This window comes from Prionailurus viverrinus, chromosome D2, assembly GCF_022837055.1.
Source record: "Prionailurus viverrinus isolate Anna chromosome D2, UM_Priviv_1.0, whole genome shotgun sequence".
Taxonomy (NCBI): domain Eukaryota; kingdom Metazoa; phylum Chordata; class Mammalia; order Carnivora; family Felidae; genus Prionailurus; species Prionailurus viverrinus.
The window spans coordinates 31678647-31696887 of record NC_062571.1 but is presented as its reverse complement, the minus strand read 5'-3'; the positions used below and the strand labels follow the sequence as shown (position 1 = coordinate 31696887).

General features: G+C 39.6%; 1 protein-coding gene across 1 annotated transcript in view; it reads left to right on the top strand.

Annotated features, from left to right (window-relative positions):
* The window catches only part of PPA1 (inorganic pyrophosphatase 1), a 30635-nt gene extending 15906 nt beyond the window's left edge, over positions 1-14729 (top strand). Inside the window, exons 5-11 of the mRNA XM_047825106.1 lie at positions 3071-3157; positions 4057-4183; positions 6079-6206; positions 6478-6563; positions 12380-12449; positions 13500-13542; positions 14384-14729. Coding sequence (XP_047681062.1) covers positions 3071-3157; positions 4057-4183; positions 6079-6206; positions 6478-6563; positions 12380-12449; positions 13500-13542; positions 14384-14415 — 573 coding nt within the window. The 3' untranslated portion in view covers positions 14416-14729. The remainder of the gene's footprint in view (positions 1-3070; positions 3158-4056; positions 4184-6078; positions 6207-6477; positions 6564-12379; positions 12450-13499; positions 13543-14383) is intronic.
* The last annotated feature ends 3512 nt before the right edge of the window (positions 14730-18241 follow it).

Below are 18241 nucleotides of genomic sequence, written 5' to 3'. Positions count from 1 at the left end.
GTAGCTAAAAATGTACTTTTTAGCTTACAAAAAATTAACCTATAGCTGTTAGTGGAAAAGATTTAAACACCTGCAGAAAGTTTATGCCATAGTAGATTTTACCAACATAAGAGTAATTATTATTTTTAATTTAAAAAACTTTTTAAAATGTTTTTATTTATTTGAGAGACAGAGCATGAGCAGGGGAGGGGCAGAGAGAAAGGGAGACACAGAATCCGAAGCAGGCCCCAGGCTCAGAGCTGTCAGCACAGAGCCCAACATGGGGCTTGAACTCACGGAGTGTGAGATCATGATCTGAGCTGAAGTCGGACGCCCAACTGACTGAGCCACCCAGGCGCCCCAAGAGTAATTACTTTAATACTTCCTTGAATAAACTTATTTTCAAAATAAACTGAAGATAAATGTTTTATGATATTTAAATTCACATTTGAAAGTTCTGAAATATTTATCTTTCTATATGGACTGGTTGTAAACCATTTGCTTTGTTTCTTTACGGAATGAGTGGCAAAGAGGGACCGTGTAGGCTAGTGGTTGAAAGCATGGATTTTTGGCACCACATCCCAAGTCTGCCACTTGCTGGCTCACCTAACTTGCCTCTCTTTCCTCCTCCCTGAGGCCAATCTCTCTGAGATTATGAGCACTTGGCTCATATAGCTATTGTGAGGAGCCTGGCACAGGTAAGCTTTCATGTTGAGAGTCCTGATTTCTTCTTCTTAATGCCAGTCTTTTTGTGGTAAAGTAATAATGGGGTTCTGTTTTCCTAAACAGACAACACCTTTGAGGAGGGAGGATGTCTGTATTGTATACCAATTTATCCCAGCACAATGCCAGTGTGTATAGTAGGCTCTTATTTAATATTTAAAGGAAGAATCACTAGAATCATGTCTAGTATGAGTAAATGATGGATATTTAATTCCAGTTTGGCTAGGCTAATGCCTGTGGTACTTAGGATTTTTACATGAAATACTCAATTTACTTTTTCCTGTTGATAAATGGTTTGTTTTTATTAACCATTAAGTCTATTAAGTCGAGTCTACTGTGAGACAATCTGTAAGTTACCAAAACATAGATCAAACTCAGCTGGTAATCACAAAGTCATTTGTCTGCCTCAATTATAGCATTTCACCTTGTATTCCAGTTCATTTAGTAGTTAGCCTCAAAATATTGTCCCTCTGGGAAAACACTGCTGAAATACTTATTCTTCCGGAGGTTGGATTTGGCTTTGTTGGATCTGGTCTTTGTTTACCCCCCTTCACTTTTATCTTTTTGCCTTTATTCCAGCTGAATAGCCAAGAAATATGTTCTATATTGAGGGAGAAAATAACTAGAACAATAAGTACATTTTAAACATCCAAGCAAGCACAAGCCATCTGTAAGATCTCTGCAGAGATTCAGGAAATAAAGCTAGTAATTGAAAGCTCCAGAAGATCCTGATTAAGCTTTTCTGTCTTGGCTCCTGGTCGGTGATGACACTTACCATCAGAACATCTCATTTCCCTTTTAGCATTACTGTCTACCTACCTCTGTTTTGGAAATTTATTTTAAAGAAAATCTAGTTCATAGAAGATAGTGAGCACAAAAAGTCCATCAAAGCACTTTTCTTTTTCAACGTTTATTTATTTTTTGGGACAGAGAGAGACAGAGCATGAACGGGGGAGGGGCAGAGAGAGAGGGAGATACAGAATCGGAAACAGGCTCCAGGCTCTGAGCCATCAGCCCAGAGCCTGACGCGGGGCTCGAACTCACGGACCGCGAGATCGTGACCTGGCTGAAGTCGGACGCTTAACCGGCTGCGCCACCCAGGCGCCCCCAAAGCACTTTTCTTTTAATGTATTTTTTAAGTAAATATTTGGGTCTGTATTTGTGTTGCATGTTGTCTCAACTATTAGGTGGTTGGGTTTTGGTTGTTTTAAATAGGATTATTGTTGAGGCACCTGGCTGGCTCAGTTAGTAGAGCATGCGACTGTTGATCTCGGGGTTGTAAGTTCAAGCCCCACATTCAGTGTAGAGATCACTAAAAATAAAATAAATAAACTTTTAAAAAAAGTATCATCTGTTTTAAAGCTTGAATTTAGGGGTGCCTGGGTGGCTCAGTCGGTTAAGTGTCCGACTCTTGAGGTTTGTGAGTTCGAGCCCTGCATCGGGCTCTGCACTGACAATCTAGAGGCTGGCTTGGGATTCTCCCCCTCTCTTTGTCCCTCCCCACTTGCTCTCTATATCTCTCTCAAAATAAATTTAAAAAACACTTAAACTTAAAAAAACAAAAAATAAAAATAAATCTTAAATTCAGTTTAGCGTATTTAGCATAGAATATTTAGTTGAGTGTAGGGGCGCCTGGGTGGCGCAGTCGGTTAAGCGTCCGACTTCAGCCAGGTCACGATCTCGCGGTCCGTGAGTTCGAGCCCCGCGTCAGGCTCTGGGCTGATGGCTCAGAGCCTGGAGCCTGTTTCCGATTCTGTGTCTCCCTCTCCCTCTGTCCCTCCCCCGTTCATGCTTTGTCTCTCTCTGTCCCAAAAATAAAATAAACATTGAAAAAAAAATTAAAAAAAAAAAAAAGAATATTTAGTTGAGTGTATATAGCATATTTAGCATAATAGGGTCCTGGCATTTAATTAAAATTACTGTGTGTAGTGAAGATTCTTAGATGTAAATCAAAAATTTCTTAAAAATGAGAAAAAAAATAGCTGAAGATTCATATTTTTGTAGAAAAACTCATGGGCTGTTATCTTTTTTTTTTTTTTTAATTTTTTTTGTTAATGTTTATTTATTTCTGAGACAGAGCATGAGTAGGGGAGGGGCAGAAAGAGAGGGAGACACAGAATCAGAAGCAGGCTCCAGGCTCTGAGCCGTCAGCACAGAGCCCGACGGGCTCGAACTCACAGACCGCGAGATCATGACCCGGGCTGAAGTCGGACGCTTAACTGACTGAGCCACCCAGGTGCCCCTGGGCTGTTATCTTTTAATGCAAACAGATCCACTTTGTCAGTAGCTTGTATAGAAATGATATATTCTCAGACTTAATTTTTTTTTTTTAATTTTTAATTAATTAATTAATTAATTTAACTTTTAGACTTGGGAAGACCCAGGACACAATGACAAACACACTGGCTGTTGCGGTGACAATGACCCAATCGATGTGTGTGAAATTGGAAGCAAGGTAATGGAATCTGAAATGTTTTTCTGTAGTGTCAAGATGATAGTAATGAAGTATACAAAGTTCATACTTTAAAAAATATTGTGAATAAAATATATGCATATTAGTGAAATAGTGATGTCTCTTTGAGAAGTTAAAACTTCTAGTTCTAAGCATTTGTATACTATAATGTGTGCATTTAAACTTAGTCTAAAAAAATGTATGTATACATGCATGCAGAAGAAGCAGTTGTGTTCTGCATTGCTTTGGCAGGCAGATGACTAGTCAACGGGTAGAGTACCAGGAGGCAGATTTCATCTCGATACAAGGCAGACCTTGCTGACTTGCTCGGAACGGTCAGTGAACCGACCCATGTCAGCCAACCTCAGGAGCTGGAGATCTATGGTCAGAATTTCTTCATCAAGTAGGGCAACTCTAACATCACGACTGACATCATGACTGTAGTTATCATTTCCTTACGATACTGCTCAGGCTGAGGGAAATAGTTAACAACCGAAAAGAAAGTTGGCATTCAGTTTTTTAACTCATTAAGTTAAATCATATTGTTTGACTTGCCTAATTCAGTTGTTTGAATAAAATAAAAAGTAAAGCACATTTAAATATGTGTTTGAAACATATTATGGAGGATTTATTTTTTGGCCCAATCAATGACACCTCAAAAAATATGAATTATCCTCAACTACGTTACTGATTTTCTTAGGGCCTCCAAGGGTACTTATTTTCAGTTTTGATAAGACAGGGATCTGCTTGTTTAGCTTTTTAAAAATTGCCTAAAGAAACCATTTTATGGTAAGTTTGCAGAAACTTGGCATCTTCCTTGTTTCCTGTTATCTACCAAGTAAAACTTTTCTTCCAAAGTTTCATTCTGTGGTATTGTCCTAACTGTGGTTATTGACTCTTAGGTATGTGCAAGAGGTGAAATAATTAGTGTGAAAGTTCTGGGCATACTGGCTATGATCGATGAAGGGGAAACCGACTGGAAAGTCATTGCCATTAATGTGGATGATCCTGATGCAGCCAATTACAATGGTAAGGAAATCTGAAGATCTAAAGTCTTTACATCTAAATCTTACTCCCCACCAGATTTAACCTATAGAGACAGAATCACCTTCAGTAAGCACTAAGGAATAAGCCCACGCCTTCAAACTGTTAAAGAATGGAGAAGCAAAACATTTGACAAAGCACTGTTACTCCGCACAGTGAACTTCTTAGTAATTAACTTAGTAATTGAGTAAATTTTCTCCTTCGTTCCAGGAAAGGAAAAATCTGGTAGTTTGTGTTTACTCTTTTCTCTTTTCCTTCCATACATACTAGCATTCTCTTGCTTTGTTTATTAAAAAATTTTTTTGAGCGAGATATGATCTGCATGCTATAAAATTCATCATTTTAAAGTGTACAATTCTACGATTTTTAATATATTCACTCTGTTGTGCAACTGTCTCCATTGTCTAATTCCAGAACGTGTTCCCTACTCTAACAGTAAGTTCTGTATCCATTAGCAGCCACTCCCTGTTCCCATTTCCCCCAGTCCCTGGCAATCACTAATGTATTGTTTGTCTTAATGGACTGGCCTGTTCTGAACATTTCACACAAATGGGATTGTATGTTAATGTGTCTGTCTAGCTTCTTTGACGTAGCATAATGTTTTCAGGGCTCATCTGCAGTGTAACATGTATCAGTACTTCATTACCCACCCCCCCTTTTTTTTTGGTGGTAAAATTCACTTAACACAAAATTACCATTTTAACAATTTTAAAGTGTACAATTCGGTGGCATTTAATACATTCACAAAGTCACACGACATCACCACAGTCTAGTTCCAGGACATTTCATCACTCCAGATGAAAACTCTATGTCTAAGCAGTCACTCCCTATCCCCTGCTCTTCCCAGGCCCTGGCAATCCCTAATCTGCTGTCACCATAGATTTCCCGATTCTGGATATTTCTTGTACGTGGAATCCTAAAACATGTATGTGGCCTTTTGCCCTGCAGTAGAGGCTATTGGAGTACTGAAAACTTTCTCTGGGCGGTTGGCCCCATGCTGCAAATAGTATGCAGCTTTCCCTCCAAGTCAGCCTAAAATAGTGTCTGTCTGTCATCTGTTATAATCTGAAGAGTTCATTGGCATTGCTAGATGGAGAGAATTCTTGACTAGCCACACCTCTGGGAGAGATACACACAGAGCCATGGAAGAGGACTACTTACCACTAAAGCAGTCAGTTCAGACACACTGATCTTCTTGGTCGTTGTGGAGCCCTGATAGCCAGGTCGCCCTGCTATTTTGTGGGAACCCGCGAAAGTAAGCCTGGGGTTCCATGCTTGCTACAACACCAGGACTGCCGGGCTGGTTAGGAAAGCCAAACCCGAGAGGGAACAGCACAGAATTGGTGCTGTCTTTGGTAGGCTCTTGATGTGGCATCAGGAGGCAGTTCTTGTAGCCCTGGAGACCACTCCTGTGTCTCTGTATGCAGCTTTGCAAGATGAGGAGCAAAAGTTGACTGGATTGTTTTTTGCCGACCTTTTCTTTTCTGGATCTGGTGTTAGGATTCTCCAGTCCGGATCCAGCATACCTTTCAATGTCTGGTTCGCAGTCAGAGAGTTAATCAGCTCTGACAGTTTTCTTCACTGTGGTATAATAAAAACATATTTGGTCTTTTGTTTCCAGTTCCTGGCAGAAAACTCTCTAATAGAAGTTACTATTGTATTGGTTGTTTTCTTAGTACTTAACATCAGAGCTATTCTAAGACACTAGATGATTTCCTTTTAATGTCTGTGTGTTCTCTTTCCAGCAAGGTGGTTCACTCTAACGTTATCTTGAACTTTTTTGGTAATCCGTCCTATCGCTCTCTCAAAGTACGTACTTGATATTTGTATTGCATGAACAATTACATATTCATCTTGCAATCTGCTTGTCCTCTTCTTAGATATTAACGATGTCAAGCGGCTGAAACCTGGGTACCTGGAAGCTACTGTGGACTGGTTTAGAAGGTACAAGGTTCCTGATGGAAAACCGGAGAACCAGTTTGCTTTCAATGCAGAATTTAAAGATAAGGTAGTGTGTCGTATAGAAGTGTAGCTTTCGGCCTGTTTGTATCGAGACCAACTTAACTATATCGTTACCATTTAAAGACTGTATGACCATAAAACAAATGTTTAAAGATATAGGTAAGACAGCCTTGATATCGATTCATTTAAATGTTCTCTTCCATTTCTGACACAAGGAAACGAATTTAGAAAAGACAAAGTTCTCAGGCTTTGGCAAAATGTTGATAATAAGGAAAAGACACTTATCTGTCTTTGTAATGCGTATCTTCAAATTACAGGATTTTGCAACTGATATTATTAAAAGCACTCATGACCACTGGAGAGCATTAGTGACGAAGAAGATCGATGGAAAGGGGATCAGTTGGTAAGCAGGAACTCTTCTCTGTGTGTTTACCACAGAAGGCAGACCAGCTTGCTCCAAAGGTTTTAACGACCATAAACACACTGTATTATTACATTCCTTCGAAAAGGGATGGCTGGTTTTGTGAGTCAGTGCTAAAGTAAGTGGGAAGGTAGATATATAAGCAACTGAAAAGTACTCATGAGATACTCTCTGAACAAGTACAAACTAAAACTATAAAAGGGACCGTGGGATCAGAGCTTTGTGAGGGTAACTAGAAAGGCTTACAAGCAGAGTGCTCAGAATGTAGTGAGTGAAATAAGGTTGAGTGCAAGAGTTTTGCTCTGATCTAAATATGTAAGATGTGTTGCAGCTAAACCAGGATCTACCGTGCACAGAATTTACTGCTAATAATAGCTAATACTTATTGAGCAGTTAATATTTGCCAAACATGTAGCAGAGATGCAGGGAAATTAAACTTAACCAAAGTCATCCCTCAATAAGTGTTTCATGGTTAGGACTCACATCCAAGTCTGTCTGGCCCCCAACCCATGTCCAGGATCAGATGCTTCCTCTTGGGTTTTTAGAGATTTACAAGAGAATACCCACTATCACCACTTAACTAATGTCGTTCTTGAAATAGTAGTCAATGAAGTATATAAGAGAAATGATGTATTTTGATGCAGCAATGTTGGAAATGGAGGATCAAATTGTCATAGATGATATGATGTTGCACCTAGAAAACCCCAGGAAATAATTCAAAAAGGTGCCCTATTACAAAATGAGTGTGTATGTATATTGATAGCATTCTATACAAGTGATTACAGAAACTATAATGGAGGAAAAGGTCTCATATGGAATAGTATTTAAAAAAAAAAACAAAAACTAGGACACCTGGTGTCCTAGTTGGTTAAGCCTCCAACTTTGACCCAGCTCACGATCTCACCGTTTGTGAGTTCAAGCCCCACATCAGGCCCTGTGCTGATAGCTCAGAGCCTGGAGCCTGCTTCAGATTCTGTCTCAGTCTCTCTCCACCCCTCCTCTGCTTGCACTCTGTCTCTCTGTCTCTCTCAAATATAAATAAACATTTTAAAAAAAGAAAAGAAACAGATTTGTATCTAAAATATACATGATACTCAGGGGCACCTGGGTGGCTCGATTGGTTAAGTGTCTGATTCTTGATTTCAGCTCTGTTCATGATCTCACGGTTTGTGAGATTGAGCCCTGTGGTGGGCACTGGGATTCACGCTCTGTCTCTCTGCCCCTCCCCTGCTTGTACACATGCGTTCTCTCTCAAAATAAATAAACTTAGAAAAACAAAACACCAAGGTATAAACAAGACAGTGCAAGACCCAGAAGAAGAGCAGTTTAAGACTATTGAGAAATATAAAATATGATAAAAAGAAAAGTAAACTATGTTCCTAAATGACATTCAATTTCATTAGGAAAAATTTGCATGTGAAAATAGGAAAATTCTGAAAAAAAAAAAAAAAAATGAGGGTAGTGTTGGGGGTGGGGGGAGGAGTGTTAATTATTTTCATAATGTTGAGTGATATTGTTTTACCCAAAGTTTGATATTGAAGAAGAAAGTCAAATTACTCAGTCCTGTTAGAGTTTGGTAGACCCAATGCCATATGGGAATTTAGTTTATGGTAAAGTTTTACGGATGAATGGTGTTGGACCAAGTGGCTGTTGAGGAAGAAAACAGGCTAGATCCCGACCTTCCTCCTTATTCTCCTTATGGCAGATGCACACTGGCCACCACCACCATGCTCTGGCTGTTTCGATTTGTGTTAAAAGGTGCTGTGACCAGCTAGGTGCTTCATGAGCTCCCCAGGGAAGCAGCTCAGCATGTTTTCCTTATTTAATGAATGCACCCTTATTTAATTGGGTGCAGCCTGTCGGCCCTCGTCTTACATTAGTATTTAACTCCAGAAACATAAATTTTGATGCAAAAAAATTATAGAATAAGTATAGGTTAATCTATTAATTAGCTTATAGTAGAGAAGCCCTTTCTAAATAGAACACAGACTCAAAATCCATAAAAGAAAGGTGTACTTGTGATATTTTTATGTATCAGGAGACCATTTTTCCCAGTTTTTTTGTAAAAAAACACAACAAGGGGCAAAATAATTTGTAAATAGCTTATTCGAGTTGATAAGAAAAAGACAACTCAATAGATGGAGAGAAAAGATAGAAAAAGGAAGTTTACATATAAGAAGGTGTACAGACTCACTCATGATTTATAAAATGCAGTTCAGCAAGATAATGATATCCCCCATTAGATTTGCAAAAATTAAAAAAAATTAGATGATAGCCAGGGTTACCAAGAACATAGATACATGGTTGTTGAGTGTATAAATGGGTACAGGCTTGGTGAAGGGGAATTTGACAATATCTAGTCCAGAAGTTAAAATTGCATGTATTTCTTTATACCACTACTGCTAGGAATATATCTGTAGTTCACCAAGATACATGTATAAGGATGTTCATTATAGTGCCCTTTATAATAGCAAAAAGGAAAAATGTAATGGTTAAGTACATCTATATGATAGGACAGTATATGGCACGTTAAAAGAATATCTTTATATGTTGATATGGAATGATATCCAAAACATATTAAGGGAGAAAAACAAAGTTCCTAGTAGTGTACTTAATATGATCCCATTTATGCAAGATAAACACATACTCCACACTCACAACAGCATCTATTTATATTTAAATTTGGGGGGGCACCTAGGTGGCTCGGTTGGTTAAGTGTCTGACTCTTGATTTCAGCTCAGGTCCTGATCTCACAATTCATGAGGTTGAGCTCCACATGGGGCTTTTTTTGCACTGAGCACAGAGCCTGCTTGGGATTCTTTCTCTCCCTCTCTCTCTGCCCCTTCCCCATGCATGTGTGTGCTCTCTTTCTCTCTCAAAATAAATTGAAATAATAGTAGTTAAGATTATATTGCATCTATAGTTTATGGTTTTTGTTTTTTTAAATTTTTTAAAATGTTTGTTTATTTTTGAGAGAGAGAGACAGAGCATGAGCGGGAGGGAGACACAGAATCTGAAGCAGGCTCCAGGCTCTGAACTGTCAGGATAGAGCCCGTTGCGGGGCTCGAACCCACAAACCATGAGATCACGACCTGAGCTGGTCAGATGCTTAACCAACTGAGCCACCCAAGCGCCCCTGATTTTTGACATATTTAACACTATAAGTATTTCCCCATGTCATTAAAAAATGTGTTTATAATATGTAATATTCCATCTCTGTAAAATATCCCATCTCCTAGATATACCATTTTTTTAAAGTTTATTTATTTAGAGAGCACACAAGTGAGTTCGAGTCATGGCTTATTCATAACTGATAATTGGTACCTTTGACCCCCTTTACCCATTTCACCCACCCTCCCTTCTGCCTCAGTTAACCCCCAGTATGTTCTCTATGTCCATGAGCATGGTTTTGTTTTTTGTGTTTTTAGATCCCACATGTAAGTGAGATTACATGGTGTTTACCTTTTCCTGTGTGACTTATTTCAGTTAGCATAATGTTGTCACAAATGGCAAGGTCTCATTCTTTTTTATGGCTGAATAATATTCCTGAGAGAGAGAGAGAGAGTGTGTGTGTGTGTGTGTGTGTGTGTGTGTGTGTGTGTGTGTGTACACACTACATTTTCTTCATCCATTCATTCATTGGCGGACCTTTAGGTTTTTTCCATGTCTTGGTTGTAAATCAAGCTGCAGTGAACATGAGGGTACATACACGTTTCCCATTTAGTGTTTTTGTATTCTTCAGATAAATTCACAGAAGTCGAATTGCTGGATCAAGTGGTAATTCTATTTTTAATTTTTTTTTTTTTTTTAAATTTTTTTTTTTTTCAACGTTTATTTATTTTTGGGACAGAGAGAGACAGAGCATGAATAGGGGAGGGTGAGAGAGAGGGAGACACAGAATCGGAAACAGGCTCCAGGCTCTGAGCCATCAGCCCAGAGCCTGACGCGGGGCTCGAACTCACGGACCGCGAGACCATGACCTGGCTGAAGTCGGACGCTTAACCGACTGCGCCACCCAGGCGCCCCTCTATTTTTAATTTTTTGAGGACACTTCATACTGTTTTCCATAGTGACTGCGTCAATTTGCATTTCCACCAGCAGTGCACAAGGGCTTCATTTTTCTTCTACATCCTACTGACACTTATTATTTTTTACCTTGTTGATATGGCTTGTTGATAATAGCCATTCTAATGGGTGTGATTCACAGTGGTTTTGATTTGCATTTCCCTGATGGTGAGTGTTACTGAGCATGTTTTTATGTACCTGTTGACCAACTGTATTGTGTGTCTTTGAAAAAATTTCTGTCTGATGCTCTTACCCATTTTTTAATCAGATTGATTGTTTGCTGTCAAGCTGTATGAGTTCTTTATATATGTATTTTGGATCTTAACCCCCCTATCAGATACATGATTTGCAAATATTTTCTCCCATTTAGTAGGTTGCCTTTTCATTTTGTTGATGGTTCCCTTTGCTGTATAGAAGCTTTTTAGTTTGATGTTGTCCCACTTACTTATTTTTGCTTTTGTTTGCCTATGCTTTTTGGATAAATCCAAAAATTGATCCCCAAAAGTGATGTCAGGGAGCTTACTGCCTGTGTTTTCCTGTAGGAGTTTAATGGCTTCAGGTCTTACATTCAAGTCTTTAACCTATTTTGGGTTAATATTTGTGTATAATGTAAGATAGTGGTCCAGTTTCATTCTTTGCTTGTGCCTGTCCAGTTTTTCCAACACCATTCATTGAAGAGACCGTCCTTTTCTCATTGTATATCTTGGCTCCTTTACGGTAAACTAACTGACTTTATATGAATGGGTTTTATTCCTGGCTGTCTATTCTGTTCCACTGATCCCTGTGTCTGTTTTTATGCTAGTACCATACTGTTCTGGTTAACGTAACTTTGTAAGGTAGTGTGAAATCAGGGAGTGTGATGCCTCCAGCTTTGCTCTTATTTCTCAAAATTGTTTTGGGCTACTCAGGGTTTTTTGTGGCTCCACACAAATTTTAGGATTGTTTGTCCTGTTTGAAAAATGCCATTGAATTTTGATAGGGATTGCATTGAATCTGTAGACTGCTTTTGATAGTATGAACATTTTGACCATATTCTTCCAGTCCACCAGCATGGAGTATCTTTCCATTTATTTGTGTCTTCCTCAATTTCTTTTTATTAATGTCTTACAGTTTTCAGTGTACAGATCTCCCACCTCCTTGGTTAAATTGGGGTGCCCAGCCAGCTCAGTTGGTGAAGCATGCATCTCTTGATCTCGGGGTCGTGAGTTCAAGCCCCACATAGAGATTACTTAGAGCATACACAGAGATTACTTAAAAAAAAATTTATTCCTGGGTATTTTATTCTTTTTGATGCAACTGTAAATATTATTATTTTCTTTCTTTTTTAAAAAATTGTTTTGGTAACGTTTATTCTTGAGAGAGAGGGAGATACAGAATCTGAAGCAGGCTTCAGGCTCTGAGCTGTCAGCACAGAGCCCAGCACGGGGCTTGAACCCATGAACAGTGAGATCATGACCTGAGCTGAAGTCGGAATCTTAACCTACTGAGCTACCCTGGCGCCCCAAATGTTACTATTTTCTTAATTTCTCTTTCCGATGGTCTGTTATTAGTGAATAGAAAATGTAACAGATTTCTGTATATATCGATTTTCTATCCTACAACTTGAGTAAACTTGATTCAGGTAAACCAAACTTGAATCTCATCTGGCTTCCCATCTCAACCTGTTGGTTTTTAACTCTTAATAGACAGGTTTCGTTACTGTGACTCATGACTACTTTTGTTTGCTTTCACAGCATGAATACTACGGTGCCTGAGAGCCCCTTCAAGTGTGATCCTGATGCTGCCAAAGCTATAGTGGATGCTGTATGTAAAATTTTCCTTGAAAAAGACCATTCCTGGTGGCTAAAAAAAACTATGCTAATGGGGAAGGAAAGTACTTCTTTCAACATATATCGGAGTTCCTCCTCATGCATATTACCGTGTGAGGTCTTGAAATTGCAAATGATGAGCCCACACAAGTAGACCTTTGACTGAAGGAAGAAGCTAAGAAGGATGCTAGTCAACACTTACAGGGCGGATGAGAAAACAGTATAATTTGTAACAGTCAAAATGATTCCAGAATATACCGACTAACCCAAATGCCTACGTACCTATCACAGGCCATTTTTTGCAAAAGAATTAATGGGAACTTACTTGACTTTTTATAGAAAGGACTAAGAAAGTGGTCAAGTTTCAGGCACCGTGCAGGAGTGGTTCATAATCTTACAATTTTGACTTTGTATTATTTTCAATTATTTGGATTATCCAAAAGACTGAACTAGATAATCCTAAATTATTCTTATTAACTATATTAAATAAGGAAAACAAACAAAACATGAGTCTGACTTCGTACTAGTAGCCTTGTAAGTGGGGTATAGTACAAGGAAAAAGAATAATTTAACAACGAAGCCAGTATATTTAGGTTTGTCTTTATATATGAATCCTGACAACGTTGAGGTGAATAGGAAAAATTAGAAGGGAAAAACCATTGGCTAACAATCATAACTTTTCAATGAGAACGCTCTGCCTACTTTTTATGTATGTGTGTGTGTGTGTGTATATATATATATATACACATATACATATATATATGTATGTATATATAATCATTGCAAATGCATAAATCAGTTATCTCAAGATGCATTTCCTTTTGTTTATTCTCCTGTGTGCCTTCAAAAGCTAAGAGGCCTGAATTTGTTTCTTGGCAGGAGAGCAAACATTGCCTTGTTTCTATACATTATAAATTATTTTTAGGATTTAAAAATTGGGGAAGTCCTCTTCTGTTCAGATTCTGTTTAATATATGTGTTGGTATACTTTTTTAGCTTATTTTTTTTCTGGCATTAGACTAATACATTTTCATATTTTATTTTAGTTACCACCACCATGTGAATCTGCCTGCACAATACCAACAGATGGTAAGATCTCCATTCTAGTAAAACTACACTAAACATTGTACGTATGTGTGGGAAAATTATATCTGTATCTACAGATACATCTTACATACCACATCTACGGAGAAAGAGAAGGAAGGGGAGAAGAGACATTTCTAGAGTCCCATAATGTCTGTGGGAAGAAAGATAGCTGCACGGGCTCTCCTTCCCCCCAGCCCCGATCATGGCAGTTTCCCAACCACGACCCAGTCTTCTCCTCTGGGTGCTGGGTAGATGCCTTGTAGATGTTGGAGCAGGTGGGGCTCTGGATCCCAATCTGGCCACAGGCTGCTTCACCCAGAAAACAGTTCTCTCCCCCCGTGTAGATTTAGAATTCTCTATAAGGTTCTTCTGGTGAGAATTACGTGTGTATTGATTAGTATCAAGAGTAAAGAAGCCCAAAAGAAAACACTGTGATTAGTCACCTGTTTTTGCTTATAAATGTCATATGTAATGTCACATTGTGAAATGTCACGTCTAAGTTTTTTTTTAAGGCAACCCATGGTAGGATATATGTTGGGTATGTTTTGATCCTTCTTATTTATTTAAGAAAAAAAATGTTTTTTGAACATTTATTCATTATTGAGGGACAGAGACAGAGCACGAACATGGGAGGGGCAGAGAGAGGGGGAGATACAGAATCTGAAGCAGGCTCCAGGCTCTGAGCTGTCCGCACAGAGCCCGATGTGGGGCTCGAACCCACGAGCAGTGAGATCATGACCAGAGCCAAGGTCGGACGCTTAACCGACTGAACCGCCCAGGTGCCCTGGGTATGTTTTGATTCTTAATAGAGATTCTAATTTGGTTTTCTTTTCTCCGAATACAGTGGATAAGTGGTTCCATCACCAGAAAAACTAAGGAAAATTCTGTGGAATACAAGCTGATATTGCTGCGTCCTATTCGTCTGGAGTATTAGATGCAAAAGTAGTAGCTTTTCAAAGCTTTAAATTCATAGAGCTCATCTAACTAAAGCAAATTCTGCTGTGATCAATATTCAGAATGTTATCCATCTAAAAGCATTTTTCATATCTCAACTAAGATAACTATTAGTACATGTTTCACTGTCAAAGCAGTTGTAATTTGGAAGTCATTTGTGAATAAACATGCAAGATAACTACATATTGGATGTATATGTTTACCATGTGTTAGGAAATAAAATTATTTTGCTGAAACTTCATTTATAATATTTTTACTTTAATCTGAAGCCTGATGTTACCAAGGAGGCGTGGGTTGCCGTTTGGCGTTTGTTTTCTATCAGTGATCTTATAATTCAATTTTGTAATTATTAGGCTAAAATTGGCTTGATTTTTAGGAACCTGAGAATGAAATGCCTTGTGTTTACAGTAGCCTCGATACTGTGTTCTTACCTAATTCCTAGCATCCCATTGTATAGCAGAAGTTTTTATATTAGCAGAAAGCAAAACCTTGCTCAGCTTTTGAAATGATATAGTTACTTTTTTAATTTCTCTAATCAACTAATTGGACTCTTGAGTTATTTACATTATATTCTGAGTTATTAGCCCAGGTAGCTCTGTGATTAAGGTCATGTGTTTTGAAGCTGTACAGACCTGAATTTTCAATCCTAGCCTATCGACTTTAACTCTGTAACCTTAGGTCAGTTACCAACCACCCAACTTCAGTTCCCTCATTTGTAAATAAGATGTTACTTGTGTAATGGCATGTATTAAGTGGATTTTTTAAACTGAAATTTTTCATTGAGATCAATGTAGATTCACATGCAGTTAGTTGTAAGAGATAACACAGAGAATTTCTCTCTCCACCTTTCCCCGTTTCCTCCAAAGGTACGATTTTGCAAAGCGATAGTATAATGTCACAATCAGGACAATGGCTTTGAGACAGAATACTGATCTTATTCAGATTTTCCAGTTTTACCTATACTCGTTCGTGGTGTGTATTGTTGTGTACAACTGAGTCACCTAGGAAGGTTCCTGTACCCTACAAGATCCTCAAGCTTTGGCAACACGACCTCCTGTCGCCCTTTTATAACCACGCTTTCCTCTTTCATGGTCTTTCCACCCCCCCATCCTTAATCTCCAAATCAGCAACTGCCAATTTGTCCTCTATTTCTACAATTTTGTCATCTCAAGAATGTTCTATAAATGGTACCATATAGTGGGTAACCTTGGGTTTGGCTTTTTTCACTCAGCGTAATTCCCTGGAGATTCTTCTAGGTTGTTGCATGTTTTTGATAATTCATTCTTTTTTATTCATCCCTTTTTATTGTTGCATACCAAACTTTGTTTTGCCTGTTGAAGGACTTCCAGGCTCGTTGCAGTTTTTGGCTGTTACAAATAAAGCTGCCGTGAACATTCCCATGCACATTTGTGTGTCAGTATCACCTTCCATTGTAACTGCTAGGTCAAATGATAGATGCATGTTTATTTTTTTTTTAATGTTTATTTATTTATTTTGAGAGAGCACGGAGGAGGGGGCAGAGGGAGACAGAGAAAATCCCGAGCAGGCTCCTCGATGTCAGCTGGAAGCCCGACTCAGGCTTGACCCCACAAACCGTGAGATCCTGACCTGAGCTGAAATCAAGAGTCAGATGCTCAACCGACTGAGCCACTCAGGCACCTCAATAGATGCACATTTAGTTTAATAATAAGAAGCTGCCAAATTGTTTTCCAGAGTGGCTCCACTATTGCACATTTAAGATAGTTACTGCTGGGGCGCCTGGGTGGCTCAGTCGGTTAAGCAGCCGACTTTGGCTCAGGTCATAATCTCGCGGTCCGTGAGTTTGAGCCCCGCGTCGGGCTCTGTGCTGACAGCTCAGAGCCTGGAGCCTGTTTCGGATTCTGTGTCTCCCTCTCTCTGACCCTCCCCCGTTCATACTCTGTCTCTCTCGGTCTCAAAAATAAATAAACGTTAAAAAAAATTAAAAAAAAAAAAAGATAGTTACTGCTATGTTTGCATTGTATCCTGTTTGGGGTTTGCTCAGCTTGGGTCTGTAAGTTTGTGTCTTTCACCAGATGTGGGAATTTTTCAGCCATATTTCTTCAAATACGCTTTTAGGCCTAACCCCCCTCTCCTTTCGATCTGATGATACAAGGGTTGGATCTTTGGTTACTGTCCCCAGGCGCATAGCTCTCTTTTCCCAGCCTATTTTCTTTTTCACAGTGGGTGAGCTGTGTTGTTCTGTCCCCAAGTTCATGGAGCCTGTCCTCCGTCGTCTCCACTCTGACAGTGAACCACTGAGCAAGTGTGCCATTATAATGGAACTATGAAGTTAACTGTATTTTTTAGTTCTATGGTTTTTATTCAGTTCTTTTGTATAACTTACATTTCTTTGTTGAGATTCTCTATTTTTTAACCTATTTCAAGGGAATTTCCAGTGGACAGTCTAATGGCAGTCTTAAGATGGCTGCTTTAAAATCCTTGTCACAATTCATCTCAGTGTTGGCATCCATTGTCTTTTTTCATTCAGTTGCGATTTCCTTGGTTCACGGTATGATGGGTAATTGTTAGTAGTATCCTAGACATTTCATCTGTGATGGCCCTATTTAAATCTCATGTCTTAGCAGGTGTCACCCCACTTAGGGCTAGCACATGGGGCTCGGCCTACTTTGGGGACTGCGGTTTCAAAGGCACTTTAATTTACAGCAGCTTTGCAGTGTTACTTTGGTCTGCCTGGTTTTATCTGGTGCCCTTGGAGCTTCTGTTGGTACCTGCAGGTGCCGCCTCAAGGGGCTGGTGGGTATCTCTTGGTGGGGGAAGCATGTGTGGGTCCCCAAACTGATCCCCTCCATCTAGCCAGGGACTAGGCCAGTGTCTCTGGGTCGAGGAGGAGAGTCTTACTTAGGATGCAGGGATAAAGAGGCTTCCTGGACTCGTCCACCTGCGATAGCTGGATTTCTCCCTCAGGCTCAGCCTGCCCACCCACCTAGGAGCCTTGGTGGAGAGTCTGTAGGGAAAGAGAATACGTCCCTAGTGGCTTATTCCTGGCTGGCCTCCCAGCGATCCCCCTTGCCAGGTAGTGTCACACCCACCAGCGAGACACCCATTCTCTAAGAGGGAGGAATGAGTCTATCTGGGCTGCCTTCTATTGCTAGGTTAAGGGTCGGGGAAGGACTCTCCCTTGGGTGGTAGGACGCACGTGCCCTGCCACTGTGCTGTTCTCTGGTCCTGGTCCCAAACCAGCTCACCTTTTACCACCTTCCGGGGTTTTCCTTTGGTTGTCTCTTTTGCCATTTCCACGGTCTGTAGTTGTGTGTCGCCGTGAGGAGCAAGGGAAAAAGGGGCTATGCCATCTTGCCTGGACCCAGAATCAGAAATGTCAGCATTCAGATTTTAGCAATATTTCTCATACTCCTTTTGTAAGTCTGTTTTTAAATGTTGCCTCAGTCGTGGTCATACACAACTGCTGAAGTGATTTATTTGTCAGGATGAGAAATATGTTTTGTAACGAAAGATTATACAACGTGGGGGACTTCATAAAAATTGGCCCAATAGTTAGGAATCAGTCACCAAGGTTTTTGCCAGTTTTTAATGCAGCAAATGACTTTTTTTCCCCCAAGGACTTGGAAGTCAAGCCTGACTATATTATTACCATGGTTAAGTTACTTGGCCTATCAGAGCTTTAGTTTTTCCATCTGTAAGATGGTCATTGAATCATCATCACAGGGTGGAAGGAATGGAGGTGAAGGACTTCCCCAGTGCCGGGCTC